At 36.2% G+C, this 16,624-nt stretch overlaps 1 protein-coding gene across 1 annotated transcript in view; it reads right to left on the reverse strand.

The window, feature by feature from the left end:
• SPTA1 (spectrin alpha, erythrocytic 1) overlaps nucleotides 1–16,624 on the reverse strand; it is a 103,695-nt gene continuing 87,071 nt past the window's right edge. Inside the window, exons 44-51 of the mRNA XM_031966830.1 lie at nucleotides 14,428–14,540; nucleotides 13,038–13,055; nucleotides 10,293–10,344; nucleotides 6,567–6,754; nucleotides 5,359–5,412; nucleotides 4,644–4,790; nucleotides 3,450–3,594; nucleotides 1–343 (exon numbers count right to left, since the gene is read on the reverse strand). Coding sequence (XP_031822690.1) covers nucleotides 224–343; nucleotides 3,450–3,594; nucleotides 4,644–4,790; nucleotides 5,359–5,412; nucleotides 6,567–6,754; nucleotides 10,293–10,344; nucleotides 13,038–13,055; nucleotides 14,428–14,540 — 837 coding nt within the window. The 3' untranslated portion in view covers nucleotides 1–223. The remainder of the gene's footprint in view (nucleotides 344–3,449; nucleotides 3,595–4,643; nucleotides 4,791–5,358; nucleotides 5,413–6,566; nucleotides 6,755–10,292; nucleotides 10,345–13,037; nucleotides 13,056–14,427; nucleotides 14,541–16,624) is intronic.

The following is a 16,624-nucleotide window of genomic DNA, read 5'->3' on the forward strand; positions in this document are numbered from 1 at the left end:
TTGAATCAGTAGGACTTTAATTCAGGTCATCCCTTTACAAAGGGAGATCTCAGCTTCATCAACCCACACATTCTTCCCCCCTCAACCCTTCCCCCCAGCCCCCATGGTAGCTCAAATTACACCTAAAACTAAAGTTCTTGCTAATATCCAGGTTCTTGCCAAGGTATAAAATTTATTGTTCAACCATCTTCCCTCCTTTCTTAGACACATCAAGATCTTCTCATCAGTTACCAAAGTATGAATTTGTGAATTCAACATAGTCATAGCCAGCAGTACGACCACGAGAATCTGTATAGGGTTGCATCCGTGAGGCACAGAATTGTACCTGCTCTGGAGTGAGGGCCTGGAAGACAGAAAGCTTTGGTGATAAGCATCCTAAGGAAAATTGCTATTTCAGTTTCTAAGCCCACTGATGGAAAGAGCAATAGATGTAAAAGATAGCGCTATTTCCCCCTTAACTCATCTCTCCCACCAACTTTATACATATATATTAAGATGGCTTTGAAATTCCTAGAGCTTACCTCATCCAAGAAATCTTTCTTGATAAACCCCCAAGTAACTTCACTGGAAATTACTTAACTTCCTTACATGGATCAAGAAACTGAGTGCTATTCAAGACAGCCCTTTTGCTTTAGAAAGCTAAAAAGCTAGAGCCAGGGTTTGAAATAGAACTTCCTCTCTTCTCTCTTAACAAACTGAAGCCAGGAGTACTTATTTTTTCACAGTTGTCTCTAGCTTCTTACATATTTCTGAGCTCAAATGGTTGCCTTGGGAGTAGACAATTTGGTGAGACAAGCTTACCTTCTGCTAAGGACTTTAGTCTTATTTTGGCTTATCCCTAGTTCTAAGATTTCTTATTTTTGGCACATTGGCTTGCTCTATTTTATAGGATCAAACCCAATGATATGATTCTGTTCTCTAATTACTTGATTTTATCAATTATGCATTAATGCATTAATCTGTAGACTATTCCTTTGCTTTTATTTTTTGAGCATCTGTAATTGCCTCTATGTCTCTCCATTCAGATAAGAAGCAACCAAAGAGACAAAGTCATGACTTGCTGATTCTCATCCTCTCTCCTCCTCTTCCCCACTCCAAACCTAGGCAGAATAAGTTTCGTGGGTGCCTTTCTTCCATAATCTTCATGCTAATCCCTGTATTCTCTTCTTTTTTCCTGAATTAATAAAGACCATCACCCTTAGGGGAAAAAATCCAGAATATTCATTCCACATAGACTCTCAGGTTTACCACCCTTCTTTCCAATGGTTATATATGAGGACCTCTACCTTTGGAACATGCATGGCTGTTCAAACCACTTGGATAAGCAGGGAACCACAACTATAATCCCACTGGTAAAATACAGGATTTCCAAGACTAATCTTCTCCCTGCTTTTGCATTCCAAAGTCCCTGGGGCCTTACAATCAGATTTGGCTTTGCCAGTGCTCTCATGTGACTTGCATCATCATGTACCCTGAGAATTCCTGGGTATTCAAGGTCTTTGCATTTACTCTGTAGTCAAACTATCTAATATTTGTTGTCTCTATAATTAGAATGTGGGCTTCATGAATTCAATGACTATACCATTTTTTGATATGTAAGCTTAGAGCCTCTTACTGTGCTTGATTTATAACAAACACCCATTTTTTTTTTTAATCTAGTCATTTATTTTATACTTCTGGATATCTCTTTAGTGCTCAGAGGGAAGAGAGCATAGAGGAAAAAGTATTTAGAATCTGTTCAGAAATTACTAAAGAAGTTATAAAGAAGTATTTAAGCAATATAGGGATCAAGACTGACCATAATGGTGCATTTGGAGGTCACTGACCTAATTAGGGATCTAGAATTTGGGTTAATCCTCACCAAACAAACAAACAAAAATAGAAGTAGCCTTTCGAGTAGAGGAAGGAGAGGAGGGAAAATTTCACAGGAGGACTGGCCTATAGAAAGACACAGAAGCAACAACCAATTTAAATGCAGGGTGTGGAAATATAACCAAATTTGCAGCATAAGAATTGGTTATAGGGTTGAAAGACTTTAATACAAATTCTGGCTCCCTGGTTCTGATACTATTTATTTAGATTTTTGGAGTAGATGAGAAAGGAGATTCTTTGCCTCAATTGTGGCCTCAATCAGACTGAGAACTGTTGAAGACAAAAAAGCCAGGGTCTCCCATTACATCCAGGGCCATCTTCAGGGATCCTGATTTATATCTGACCACTGGACTCAGATGGTGCTGGAGGGGAAAGTAAGGTGGGTGACCTTGCATAGCCCTCCCTCACTTAATCCAATTAGCTTGTACATTATGGCATCACTTCCCTCATGTCATGGTCCTCTTACAAACAACAATAATAATGTCCTTGGGCAAGTAGAACTCTGTGCAAATCATTTTAGATTTCTTAGGTTTTGGTTTCCTTATCTACTAAATGAGGAATTCGGTGATTGGAGGATCATTCTAATTAAATCTTTGGAGAGTATATAGTGATCATAGATATTACTAATAATAAAGATTAGTATAATTAATTAATAAAGATAATGGAGTCCAGTTTGAAGGTGAAGTGGGAAAATCTTTAAAACAAACACAGAAAGGTCCAGATCTTTTGAAACTATACAACTTCATAATTGATCACAAAACTATTATAATTAAATAATAAAGGGAATGGAATCTAATTTGCAGAAATGGGGAGGAGGAAGTTCTTTAAAGTAAATGCAGAAAGTTTCCAATCTTTTGAGAACTCACTGATCACAAAGATTAGTATAATTAAGTAATAAGGGAATGGGATTTAATTAGGGGAAAATCTGTGAAGAAAATGTAGAAGCATTCAATTTGATATGGTAGTCAAAAGAAAACTACTTTTGTTCTTGGGTGGGAGAAGCAAGTAATGTAATGTTGGTTCCTAGGACCATAGATTTAAAATGGAAAAGACCTTAGAGATTGTCTAGTTATCCAACCCCCTCATTAATGGATGAGGAAACTGAGGCCCAGAGTAATAAATGATTTGCCCAAGTTGTATAAGTGTATACTCTCAATCCTGTGGATGCTCACAGGATTGAGCATATACAGGAGTATACTTGAATCTGCTTGTATCAGCTCAGGAAAATATACTTAAATATTCAGCACAAGAATTTATATATCAGAAATCAGCAAAAACTATAAATCATTTTGCTAATTATCTAGATTTAAGTGATAAAGACAAGGCAAAAGGGGCAGATTCAACTTGAAAGTGCATATAAGTATAAGAGCTAGATATGTTCCCTCCAAATCTAAAACTCTTTCTGGTGTATTATCCAAGTTATTCTACCAACCATGTGTAGGACGACCCTATAGAAGAAGCCAAAGACCAATAAGCAATTAAGTAGCTCTAGCAAGAGATAGTTAAGTTTTATAATCAGATGCTATGGGAGGAAGGGAGGTGAAGAAATGAAGAAGGGATGGGATGCAGAGTCTGACCTGTTTCAAATCATCCTTTGTGATGTAAGGTTTGCCCTCACCCAGGGCCTGGAAGCCATACTCAATTTCCTCTTTAGACTTAATGTTCTCTGACTCCTTGTCAATCAAGAATGAGGTATATTCATCCAGTGAGATATAGCCCTTCCTGGGGGAGAGGGATCAGAAGCAAATAGTTTAGCAGCTATGTCCTTTCTTAGGAGAAAAAACTCACATTCAAGTTCAAAAAGCATGGATTGAAGAATTTTTATCTAGGTTCCCATGGGTACTAGAGAAAAAGTTGACCACAAAGATAAAATATGAAAGTAATCTTTATATTTCAAAGGGTGTGAACTTTATCTTGGCCTTTGACTTTTGATTATGTTTGCTCCTTTGGAGGTCACTGACTCACTGATCATCTTTAAAGTGAGGATATCAGATGACTATCTCAGGTCCTTTCCAGCAGAAGTGACTTTCTGCTGGCCCTTTTAAAATTCTTTTTGACAAGCAGATCTTTAATCTCATTCATTGAATCTATAATATGTCTCCCTCGCTTCATGAATTTTAGACAGATCTTTTCCCACTACTGTGGCTCCCTGAATGCCACTCATAGAAATTCTCACATTTTTAATTCTGCTTCTGACTCTATTCTCATATAGGGCCAGAGAATCATCTATTCTCCTCCTTTCACTCCCCTTAAAGAACTAAACAAAGTTCATTACCAAAGTCATATTTAATAATTATGAACAGACTTATTAATCTTACAGATGATATCAACTTTGCCTCCTACTAGTCCTTCTACTTGCCACTCCATTTTTCTTTTTTTTTAAATTATTTTATTTTTAATTTATGGAACAAAACAAGCATTTCATAATATAGTATAATGAAAAAAAAAGATGAATGTATTTTTCACACAGTCTTCCTCTCTCCTACAATTGTCCACCATAATCTCTTCTTTTTCCTATTTTTCTAACACTTCCTCCATGTTCATTTCTATTATGGTGATTAATTTTGGGAATCTTGAATATATGTTCTGATAGCCTAGGTGGACCAGGAGACACAGAGTCAACTAACATATTAGTACTTTCTTTTATTCTCCCTATTAAAGGAGAAACCCAGTGAATAAATAAAGAATCTGCTCTATCATGCTTTTTGAGAACCTTCTTACTCCTAACTTGCAACTGCTGTTTTCATTTCCATCCTTTTTATACTTCTTACCTTTCAGGATCCACAGCATCCAGGAACTTTTCAAACTTGGGCTCAGGTTCCCCTTCCTCCACCATGGGCAAATAGTAATTGAGGCCTCTGAGGCAGGACCTAAATTCTTTGTGGCTCAGCCGTCTAGTGAAAGTCTCATCAAAGTGTCTGGATGAGAAAATATTGAACACTGATATTTCTTATGGAATAACATCAATAAGTCAGTCAGTCAACAATGATTCATTAATCACTATTAAGTGCCAGGCACTGTGTTGAGTTTTTTTTTTTTTTTCATTTTTTAAATAAAAGCAAAAACCAGTTCCTACCCTCACAGATAGTTCATTATAATGTGAGAAATTTACATTATAAGGTAAATAATTAGGTAATACAAGATATATACAGAACAGGTACAAGCTAATCTGAAAGAGTCCATTTCTTTTTTCTTATAATCACTTTTATTCCAAATCCTGTGGATGCTTGCCTTCTTATACAGGAGTATATTTGAGTCTGAATGTACCAGCTCAGGAAAGTAAACTTAAATATTCAGCTCAAGAATTTATATCAGAAATCAGCAAAAATAATAAATCAATGCTTGATTTATCATTTTGCTAATTGTCTAGATTTAAATTATAAAAACAATGTAAAAGGAGCAGATTCAACTTGAAAGTGTACCCTGTGTTTTCCTAGAGAATCAGTTGTTAAATATTTGCCAGCACATCACTGGTATCATACTTACTGATAGGTTGTATTAAATTCCTTTAGTGTCTCTTCACTCACACCAATCATGTCCCTGTAAAGAATAATCATAACATCGCATACTTTGTCACATATGCCTCCTAGCTCTATCAGTTCCCACTAAAAGAGACTGCATCCTCATCTGCTAATATCAGTTCACTTGTGATTGAAATGGATTCCCTTAAGAATGGCCCATGGGCCATGAAACAAAAATTGGAAAGCTATCGGTGCCTTGTGGCATTCTCAGCTGGTTACTATTTATAACTCCATAGTGGAAAAACCAAAGAGTCTTCAGAGATACTGAAACTGAAAAAAACTTACTATCTGGTAGAGTAACCATACCCATAGGTTATAGAAATGATAGAATCTTGAATATGGAAGGGCCTTTTAATCCAGTCTTTCATTGTTATTTCTTAGTCTTCCAGAAATAGGAATTTCCTGACTGACTTCATTTCAATTTTACTGGGGAGTAGGAGAGTGAATTAGCCAACAAACATTTATTAAATATTTACTATATGATTATTGGCTATGTATAGAAAGGGCAAACTGCTACAGCACTTGAGACCCATTTTGGCTTCAAGGAGATCCTTCAGAAAGACCTTACACCTGAACTTAAGGAAACAAAAGCTAAGAATATAAGGAACTTGAGAGAAGTTTCAGGCCAGGGACAAATACCGTTCCAAATCATTCAGTTTCACTTGAAAAGAAATTTTATGTGTGTATGAAGTGTATAATGTATTTTGAAGGGCATCCTGACATTAGATTGAATGCTTAACTTGAAACCAGGAATCCACATCCAAGCCATATTAGATGCATGACCAGGGGCAGGTTATCTAACTTTTGTAAGCCTTAGTTTCTCTTCTCTAAAATGAGTATACTAATACTTATCAAACATAGTTAATGCTACAGTGAAGTTCTGATGAGATAACATATAAATTTTGAAAACTTTAAAGTTCTATTTACATATCATATTATTATTATTATAGTTAGAATATATACGTAATCATAAAATGCTCACCAGAAAAAAATTCCATTGAGAAGGTAGTACCGGTAACCTCTAAGCACAAGTCTTGGCTACCTACCCTACATGGCAAATTCCATGACAAGTTGTGCTTTTGTCCCCAAACTCTCACTAATACATCTAGAATTCTCACCTCTCCAAGTCTACTCAGTCTGGAAGGTTCCCAGATTTCCCAGGGACCAACGTACCTGACCTGGATCTGCTGCTCAAGATTGTGCTGTCTCCTCATTCCTAGCTGGTGGAGCTGGTCCCACTGCTGGGCTAAGCCAATAGTGCTGTATTTGATATCCAGGATCAGAGCATCCTCCATGGTATCCCCCAGGTCCTCAATCTTGTTCAACTGACGCTTCATTACTTGAATTTCCTTCTGCTTTCGCTGGAGAGCAAGAGGAATGGAGAGAGATTAAGGTTGATCAATGGAATGACAGCAAACTGGATGGATGTATATACTGAAGTACCTTAACCCTCTTCAGTTCAGCAGCCTGGATTGATGGACATAGAGTCTACCTTGGAGCCAAATCCTGCTTCTTTGTGAATCTAGGCAAATCACTTACCCTCTTAGTGTTCTAGGCAACTTTCTAATTCTATAGGCTTTTGTTCAGTCATTTTTACTTGTGTCTGACTCTTCTTGATCTCATTTGAGATTTTCTTGGCAAATAGAGTGGTTTGTGATTTCCTTTTCCAGATGAGGAACTAAGGGTTAAGTGACTTGCCCAGGGTCACACAGCTAGTAATGTCTGAATCTGGATTTGAAATCAGATCTCTCTGACTCCAGGCTTAAAACTCTATCCATTGTGCCATCTAGCTACCTAGTGGGAGGGTGCTAGATGGTCTCTGGAGTCTCTTGCAGATCTAAGTTTATGATATAACAAAATAACGATAAATGTAAATTCCAGCATTTTTATTAGTAAACACTTTTACCTTCTAAGAATAAGAAGGAGACATTTTTTATATTTTGTGTTGGAAAAACAGGGTTTTAACTAACAGCAAATTTAATATGAAGCAATGTTAACATGGCTGCTTAAAAAAAATTTTAATGAAAAATTGAGAAAAGAAAATTTTGTGACTTTATACAATATTAAGAAAAGGATAGTGTCCAGAACAAAAGAAGTGGTATTCATAGTGTACTCTCCCTGGTCAGACTAATTGGCAATACCAGTTCTGGATGCTATATATTTAGAAAGACACGGTTCAGCTGGAGTATATTAATTAACTGACCAGGATAGTGGAAGAAGTGAAGAATATAACATCTTAGCATTCATCAAAGATACTAGGTCTATTTAGCTGAAGAAGAGAATATTCAGAATGCACAGGACACCCAGTCATCAGGTATTTGTCAAAGGGCACAGTACCTGGCACATAGTGGTTCTTAATAAATGTTTATTGAATTCAATTGAGATGTCACTTTAGCCCCAAAAGGAAGAACTAAGAATAATTCGTGGAAGAAGCCCACAGGTTAAAAGCCCACAGATTATTTTTAACTTTCTTTAAGGAAAAACTCTTAACAATTAGAACTATGGGAATTAAATGAACTATAGTAAACTTCTAATCATAGAGTTCTATGAACACTTAAAAGAAATGTGGTAGGGAAAATTCATTCCCTACCTTGTTAATTCATTCAAGGATTGGACCAGATGAATATAAAGATTCCTTCTAATTTTTATTCTGACAGTTATCTATGTCATGAATTGAGGGACAAGAGGGCAGATAGGGTTCTGGCATATTTCAGTTGATTGATGGTCCTCAATTATCTAAGATCTCCCATTTTTTCCATGAAAATTGAGAAAGAGCATGCAGCTGTAAACTAAAAGGAAAGTATGGTAAAGGGACATTCATGATGTATATCCTGCTAATTTCAAGATAACTGCCTACTAGTTACTGTCTAAACTCTCAGAAGACCTTTTTAACCACCCAGCAAATTCTTTGAACTCCTCATCACTATCAGGCCTACTCTCCATCACCATTTTCCTCCACCAAAACATATGAGAATTACGTGGCATTTTGATCTGCTTCAGCTAATTTTTCTCTCCGTTTTCAGATATTTTATTGTCTTATTCTACAATACATTATAGAATATATTGTAGCCTTCTTACAGCAACAAGGAAAGCAAAGAACATAGAATGTGATATTAGTGCTATTCTCTCTCTTCACCTTGGAGTTCACTTTCATTTACTTTTATAGAGATAGTTATTCTAATTATTGGAAGGAAACTTTGTCACAAGTAATCCAAAATGTAAAATTATCCCCAAAACATTCCATTTGGGTTTAGGAATATATTTTGATATTTTGCAATCATTAATATTTCTTAATTCTGATTACAGAAGGAACAAAGCTATATATGATTATATCTATATCTCTAACAAGATCTTAACTTATATCTATCTATGTATCTATCTATATATCTATGTATCTAGCTCTATCTATCTATCTATCTATCTATCAGAATAAACATATACTCTTCACAGTTACCACAAGGGGAGGCCTTTTCCTCTGAAGATCTAGTAATAAAGAAGAGAAAAAAATTCTTTATGACATGTTAGCTTGGGGCTCCAGAATTTGATAACATTATAATGGTTCTGGCTAATGCTAAAATTGGTCTTCATTTTCTGGACATCCGTTGACTGACAATGAGAGGGAGATAGTGCTAGGTTCCATGAAGAAACAGTATGGGATTAAACATTTATACACAGCAAAGTAGAGTGGATATAGCAATTCACTCAGGGACAGAAAAATTGAGGTTCAAATTCTGGCTGTGGCTACTTTGTGTCTTTGGGAGAGTCCTTCTTAAAGTTGCAGCTTCATTATCTGTAAAATGAAGTGGTTGAACTAGATAATTTCTCAAGATTGGACTTGAATCATCTTTTCAATGATTAATAGAACAATAGAGTTGTGAGATTTTCCACTTCAAATTTCACAGTGGTATCTCTCAAGTTACTTGCTGTTCCATAAACAAGACACTCATATTCTTGGCCTTGGGCAGTTCCTTTAACTATTGCTCAAGATAGCTTCCCCTGGATAGTTTCCTTCAAGTCTCAATTGAAATCTCACCTTCTACTGGAAGCCATTCCCATTTTTTTTTTTTTAACCATTTGTTCAGTTGTTTCAGTCATATATGATTCTTCGTGACCCCATTTGGGGTTTTCTTGGCAAAGATACTGTAATATCCTGCTATTTCTTTCTCCAAGTTGGTTTACTGATGGCAATCTGAGGTTAATAGGGGTTAAATGATTTGTCCAGATTCACACAATCTTGTAAGTGTCTGAGGCCAGATTTGAATTTAGGAAGATGATTCTTCCTGATTCTAAGCCCTAGTGCTCTATCTACTATGATCCCTAGCTGCCTTAACCTTTTCTAACTCCTCCTAATTCCAGTGCCTTCCCTCTATCGACTATTTCCTATTTATCCTATATATAGCTTGTTTATTATATATATTTGTTTGCAATTAGAATGAAATATCAGAGACTCAACTAGCTAATTAAAAAGAAAAGGATTCAATTTTAAAAACAAAACAACAAAAAACCCTTGAGTCTTGTTGCTATTTTGACCCAACCCACAGCTAGACATAATCTAGACATAGAATATTACATATTTTACAAGCAGTCATCCAGCCTCTGCTTGAAAATCTGCAAGAGGGGATTTACCACCCCCTGAGGTGGCCCATCCTACTTTGGGGTAGTTCTAATTGTTAAAGTAGTTTTCAGCATTTTGGTTTAAATTGCTTGACATAAAGCCCAAATTGGTCTTTTTATCCACTGGAGGCTGCTAAGTTTTCCTTCTGGATCCAAATAGAACAAGTCTAATTTTTCCACCATGGGATGTTTGAATGAACATGTTGAAGGCAGCAGCTCATCCCTCTAAGCAGGGTTTTCTTGCTCTATGTGATTCAAGTGGCTACAGGCACTGTAGGCACTTACTTTATTAGCTTCCAGCTGGGATTCCAGGGTTCCAGTTTCTTTGAGCAATGATCTAGTCAGAAAAAGCAGAGGAAAATGTAACAAATTATAGAGATTGACGGTGCCTGTGGAGTTCCACCTGCTCAAAGCCTTTCCGTTTTTGTTTCTCCTCTTCTGCTCCCCATTGTTTCCTGAGTTATGCCTTACATATAAAATGATCTCCCACCTTACATCTTCCCTAAGCCCCAATTATCCCGGAAATTTTCATTTCCTAAGAAGCTTCCCTGGATTAATAAGAGGATGTTTTTTTCCCCTAGCTTGCTCAGCCTAGGAAGGGGCTCCAAATCACTCTGTAACTCCTCTTTCACCGATTCCTATTTTTATTTTGATACTACAGGTTACAATGAATGCCAACAGAAGAAATTTAAATGGGCATCATAAGCATTGTTTTGTTCTTTGTATTTATACCCTTTATCCCTACCTCAATGCCTGACACAAAATAGTTACCTGATAAATGCTTATTGATTGGTTGATTGTCATTTACATCCCTTAACAATTTTAACACATTTTCCTCACAATACAATCCAGCCAATTTGTTTTCCTTTCACTTGACACCCTAGCTTCCATTTCTAAGCTTTTATTTTAGCTGCACCCCATGCCTGGAATGCTCTTCCTCTTCACTTCTTACTCCTTCCTACTCTTAAGAATCTTTGGCTTCCTTTAAGAGTTAACTCAATCACCAACAAAAAAAGACTTTTTTCAATAGCTCCTAGTGATTAGGCCTTCCTTTATAAAGTTACTTTCTATCTAATGTTAATCATCAGGAATGAGGCTAAAGACTTTATGCAATTCTGCCTCACTTAAATCCAATTCAAGTCATCATAAACCCAGCATGTCTGTCTTTGTTCCTTTTCTAAAGTGAAGGACAAACAACAATATATCTTTGATGTAGCCTTTTATGTCATTTAATGTTCTCTCCCCCATTAAAACAGAAATCCTTTCAAAGCAGGGACTACTTTTGCTTTTTCTTTGAATTCTAGGGCTTATTACAGTGCTTGTCACAAAGTAAATGTTTAATAAATGCCTGTTGATTGATTGATTCTCTTCATCCCCCGATCTGAAAGGTGTGCCTGGGAGTATAACAAAAGCTCAAATTTACATAATAGTTTAGAATGACAAAATACTTTTCATATAGGATCTTAACTCATACAACACTTGAATGGATTTGTGATCTCATTAATGTAGGTACTCCCAGGAAAGCCTTTTCAATCTGTTTTGTAAATGCCCTCCTATAAATCTTCCATGGACTCTCCAGTGGGGCTGGTAGGGATCTCTTTCTAGATGTTTTGATTACATGGGTACTTTATAGCATGTGGGCTGCTCACCTCTTTTTCCTTTGACCAGTCCCCCTCTTTTTCTGGTGATAACATTTCTCTGATGATTTTTCTATACTATTTTTGTGGATGCAATTCATCATTTGTAATATGCTGCAGCCTATTTGCACTCACCATGCATCTCTCCATTACCTTTTGGGTGACCTGCAATTTCTATTCCTCAGAGCCTTTGGTATTCCCTGATTGCAACCAGAAAGCCATATCAGAAGAAATGCTTGTTTACAAGGTGAGATTTTATTTCGGGGAGAAGCTCAAAGTCACTGAAAACACTCAAATTCTCAAATTCTATTCAATCCACCATCTTCCTTCTGTATTCAATTCTAGTCTCAATTCATTGTCTATCTGCAGCATCTCTCCAGGATCTGTCTATTGATAAATTAGCTCTGTAGGCTGGGCTTACAAATGAATATAGTCTAGCCAGTAGGCACTCTTCAGTCACTTTATATATTTGCTTTCCACAATCCAGGAACAGAGAATAAGTGTCATCATTCACATTTTACAAATAAGGACATATAGCCTCAAAGAAGTCAAACATATTGCTGAAGGTCAAACATTTAATAGTGGAAATGGAACTAGAATAAAAGATCTTTGTCTCTAAATCTAGAGTTCCTTCTATGATATCCTTTTGTCATTAGAAGGTAAGTGGAGAACACTGAGGATCAGAGCAGTTCCATTACTTTACCATGGTGATGGTGAAGAATTTTATAAGTTGGTGTTATGATGCTACATGTCTACCTGTTGCTTAGCTATTTTGACCTTCATTTCCACATTGATAAAATGGGATGATGTAGTGTGGTGTGGTGGATAGAGAACAAACCTTGATTCAGAAAAAATTGAATTTAAATCCTGCCTTTGGCTTTTTCTGTTTATATAACAATAGACAAACCATTTAACCTCTATAGGGTGAAGGCAACTATCTAAAACTATTTCCTAATTTGTAAAATTAGGGGTATGAAGTAAATGATTCCTAAAGCCCTTTCCAGTTCTGATTCTATTACTGTTACAGAGGAGTTTCATTAACAATGGAGAGAGTTTTCATATAGAAGTCCTTCACATTGATTAAATCCTAAATTGAAAGCAAAAAAGTGAATATAATGATTTTCCTTTGTCTATCTCACAAGAATATTACAAGCATCAAATAAAATAATGTATATGCTGGGATTTGGTTTGGTTCGATTTAGTTTTGCTATAGAATTATAAGCTTTCACTAATCTTAAAATTTCCTCACTTTAGGCTGTACTCCTCTGACTTAATAAAGGATGAGGACTAAAATGCATAGGCACCAAGCAAGAACTGACAGGCTGATTACTTTATTCACTATTTGATTCCTTTCATACTCTTTCCCATGTTAAATATAAACTTTAATACAAACCCATCTAGGAAATAAGTTCTGGACAGGCAGGTTCCAGGAACAGGAGCCAGAAGGAATAAAGAAAGAAAGAAAAAAGCAGATCAGTCCAAGTTACTCAATACAAAGGCATCTTATTTCCCTGAATTTTCAATATTTTCAAGCTATGGCTCTGGGTTTGTTGATTTGAAGAGTCTCTTCATTGATCAAGATCATAGCTCTCAAATCTCTGGCATCAAAAATTAATCAGATTGCCAATTGTGGCATATCCCCACTCATTTACCCCCAATTCTGCCTTTTGATAAAACCCACTTGTTCTTCTGAAACAATAAACACTATTAGCTCCCATCTCAACAGATTCAAAGAACATCACAGTCTACCTTTAGCAAAACCTACCAGATTTCCTTTACAGCGCCCAAGAAAAGTATAAAAAGGCAAAGGCCATAGCCTTAAGCCATAGCCATAGTTTGGTTAAGCAATTTCCTTTATGCCTACCACCTGATTTCCAAGGGCCTCTTCCTGATTTCCTTCAGACCAGAATGGTCTTCTTGGTCTAGAATGGATAGGGCCAATTTATTTGGTGCCTTTTTGAGCCACTTGATTCTGTCTTCAGAGCCTGGCATTGCTTTATGGTATAAGTAAGAATGAACTCAATGATACAATGAGATTTGTCTGAGGGTAAGGATGAGGACACTTCTAAGCTATTTCTCATCCACTTATCTGCCATGATTTAAAAAAAAACTTCATCATTAAAAATCAGTTCGTTTGGCTAGAGCTATTGTCATCTCCAAACCCCACTCTTTTCAAAACAAGTATCATCCAAGAAGGGTAACTTTAAAAATCTCAGATAAGAAATCTATAGAGACCCTAATTTTCCCATATGTCAAATAAAAATGTGCCACTGGATCATTTTTAAAAACCTCCTAACCTCACCCCCCCACACACCTTTGTATAAGCAGTCACCACTAAACAATCATACTTTGTTGTAAATTAGCTAATCAAACATGTTCCTCTGTAGCAGCTACCTGAGACCAAAGTAATTTCTTGTAATTTATGAGAGTAATGAGAGAATGGGGCATAATTTCATGACAACACCTCTGCATCTCTGTGAGATGCCATAATGACAACAGTAAAAGCAGAAACAATATTATGAGGGAACAATTTGTAGGCCCCAAACTACTTGGAATTTTTGCCTACATTTGGTCTCTTTTTCAGTCCTTCCCAAAAAGGAAATCAATACCCATAATGAGAAAAGAGAGAGAGGAGAATAGGGCTACTGATTTCCCTCTGGGAATGTGGTATTTTTCCCTACAGAATCTCCTATTTGGGAAAAATAGACTCTGGACTCAAAGATTTCAGGGTGTGATGAATCCCTCCCCACTGGAAGTTGAGGGATCCAGATGAGACAGCAGACCTGGTTTCCTGGATCCATTGGGAAAATACACTGGCATCTTGTTCAAACTCTTGGCACAATTCATGATTCTTCAGTTGTCTTTCTTCCTCTTTTTGTAGTTCCTCTTCTCGTTCCTACAGGCCCAAGTTAGAGATTAAGGTAATAATAATTATAGTAATAATTCTTTGGTAGTCCCCACTTAGACCATAAGTTACCAATCTATATCTCAAATAGGATTTCATTTTATAGTTAAGTGGTAAAGTGGGTAGAGTGGATAGGACCTGGAGTAAGGAAGCCTCATCTTCTTCAATTCAAATCTAGTCTCAGACACTTATTAGCTGTTTGAACCTGGGCAAGTCATTTAACCCTGTTTTTTCACCTGTAAAATGAGCTAGAGAAGAAAATGGCAAAGCACTCCAGCATCTTTGTCAAGAAAACCCCAACTGGGGTCACAAAATGTTGAACACAACTGAAATGACCGAACAATAACAAGAATAAAACCCACTGTCTAACATAAGGCCTTGCATATAATAGTATAGGAAAAGGTGCTAGATTTGGGATTTCATTGATACAAGAAAATTCCAAATTAATAAACTCAACTTCATCAATGCAGGTCAGTATCTTCCCCATAATCTATAATCATAAATCTAAAATCCATAATTATAATCATGAAAATATATAATCATAATGTATAATCATAAAAAGTTACCTAGAGACTGCTAGGCAGCATAGTGGATAGGGGGATAATTTAAATCTGGCTTTGAACACTTTCTAACTGAGTGACCCTGGGTAAGCCATTCAACCTCTATCTTCCTCCATTTCTTCAGCTATAAAATGGGTATGATAATAGCACCCACCTCCCAGTTGTGGGAATCAAATGAAATACTTATAAAGCTCTTAGAACAGTGATTGACACATAATATATGTTGGTTTTAGAGAACTGAGACATTAAGAAATTTTAGGATGACAGTCAGCACGTACTATAGGGTCGAAGTGAACCCATGTCTTCCTGCCTTTGAAGCTCATTTTCTCTTGAACATGCTATGTTGCTTTACACACAATGAGATCTTAATGATTATTCATTGAATTTGTTCAATGACTATTGCAGTTCAAAACTTTCCAAGAAGTCTTCTGGAACTTTTGTGTTCCAATACTTCATTCTTTAAACAACTAATATAATACTTGATGAAGGAATTTGTCTAAGTAGTCAATTCTAAATTATCTATGCAAAAGGCCATAGCAAAAGCAATAATCCTCAATAATGGGCAATTTTGGATGAGTAGCAGGGAGACCCAGATTCTAATTTTGGTTTAGCTGTGTTATCTTGGATATTTCATTATCTCTTTTGAGCCTACCTCTTCTCAATTATAAAATTAAAATTAGTAGGTAGAATTAGTAGATGCAAAACACTTTATATATGCTAACTCATTTGGTCCTTACAATATCCCTGTGAAGTAGAGATAAGGAAATTGAGTCTAATAAAGATTAAATAACTAGTAAGAGTCTGAGGCAGGATTTAAATTCTAATCTTCTTGGTTTCAATTCCTTTGCCTTCTATCCACTGACCCACCTAACTGCCTAAAATTAAGTCATTAGACTAGATGATATTGATGATCTTGCCTAGTCCTATAATTCTATGATTTTATTTTTATTAGACTTTGGAATTCTGCATAAAATCCTTTAGCAGAAGTAACCTGCATTTTTAAAAACTAAGGTTAAACAGAGTTTTTATTCCTTGGGACAAATCAACCGATGGAATTGAGAAGAGATATGGTTCAAGGGTATTCTGAGCAAAAGGGGAGATGGACCTTGTCCTTGACAGGTTTCAATTCAAATAATCTACATGCATTTGCATAATCATTAGCTAACTATATGTTTTTTGTAGATTCTGTATGTATGTGTGTGTGTATCTGTGCATGAGGTCCCCTTTATCTGCTTGTCAACAATCTACTTGTTAAGTACAGAGGCTACTGTTATTTCTTAATAAGAATCTCAAACATTCTTGTTTACTGATTGTTACACTGAGTCATTGGGTTGGCCAAGGGGACCTGTGCAGTCATCCTAAAGCATCAAGTCAACTCAGGGATGACTCAGGATTCCCTGAATATTTCTGTTATGGATCAAAGTCATTCCCAAATTCCAGTAATGAGTCAATTTGACTCTTCAAATGAGTCAATTTGAAGAGAGGGTACTTGTTCTAGAACAGAAATTCATAACT

This window comes from Sarcophilus harrisii, chromosome 4, assembly GCF_902635505.1.
Source record: "Sarcophilus harrisii chromosome 4, mSarHar1.11, whole genome shotgun sequence".
Classification (NCBI taxonomy): domain Eukaryota; kingdom Metazoa; phylum Chordata; class Mammalia; order Dasyuromorphia; family Dasyuridae; genus Sarcophilus; species Sarcophilus harrisii.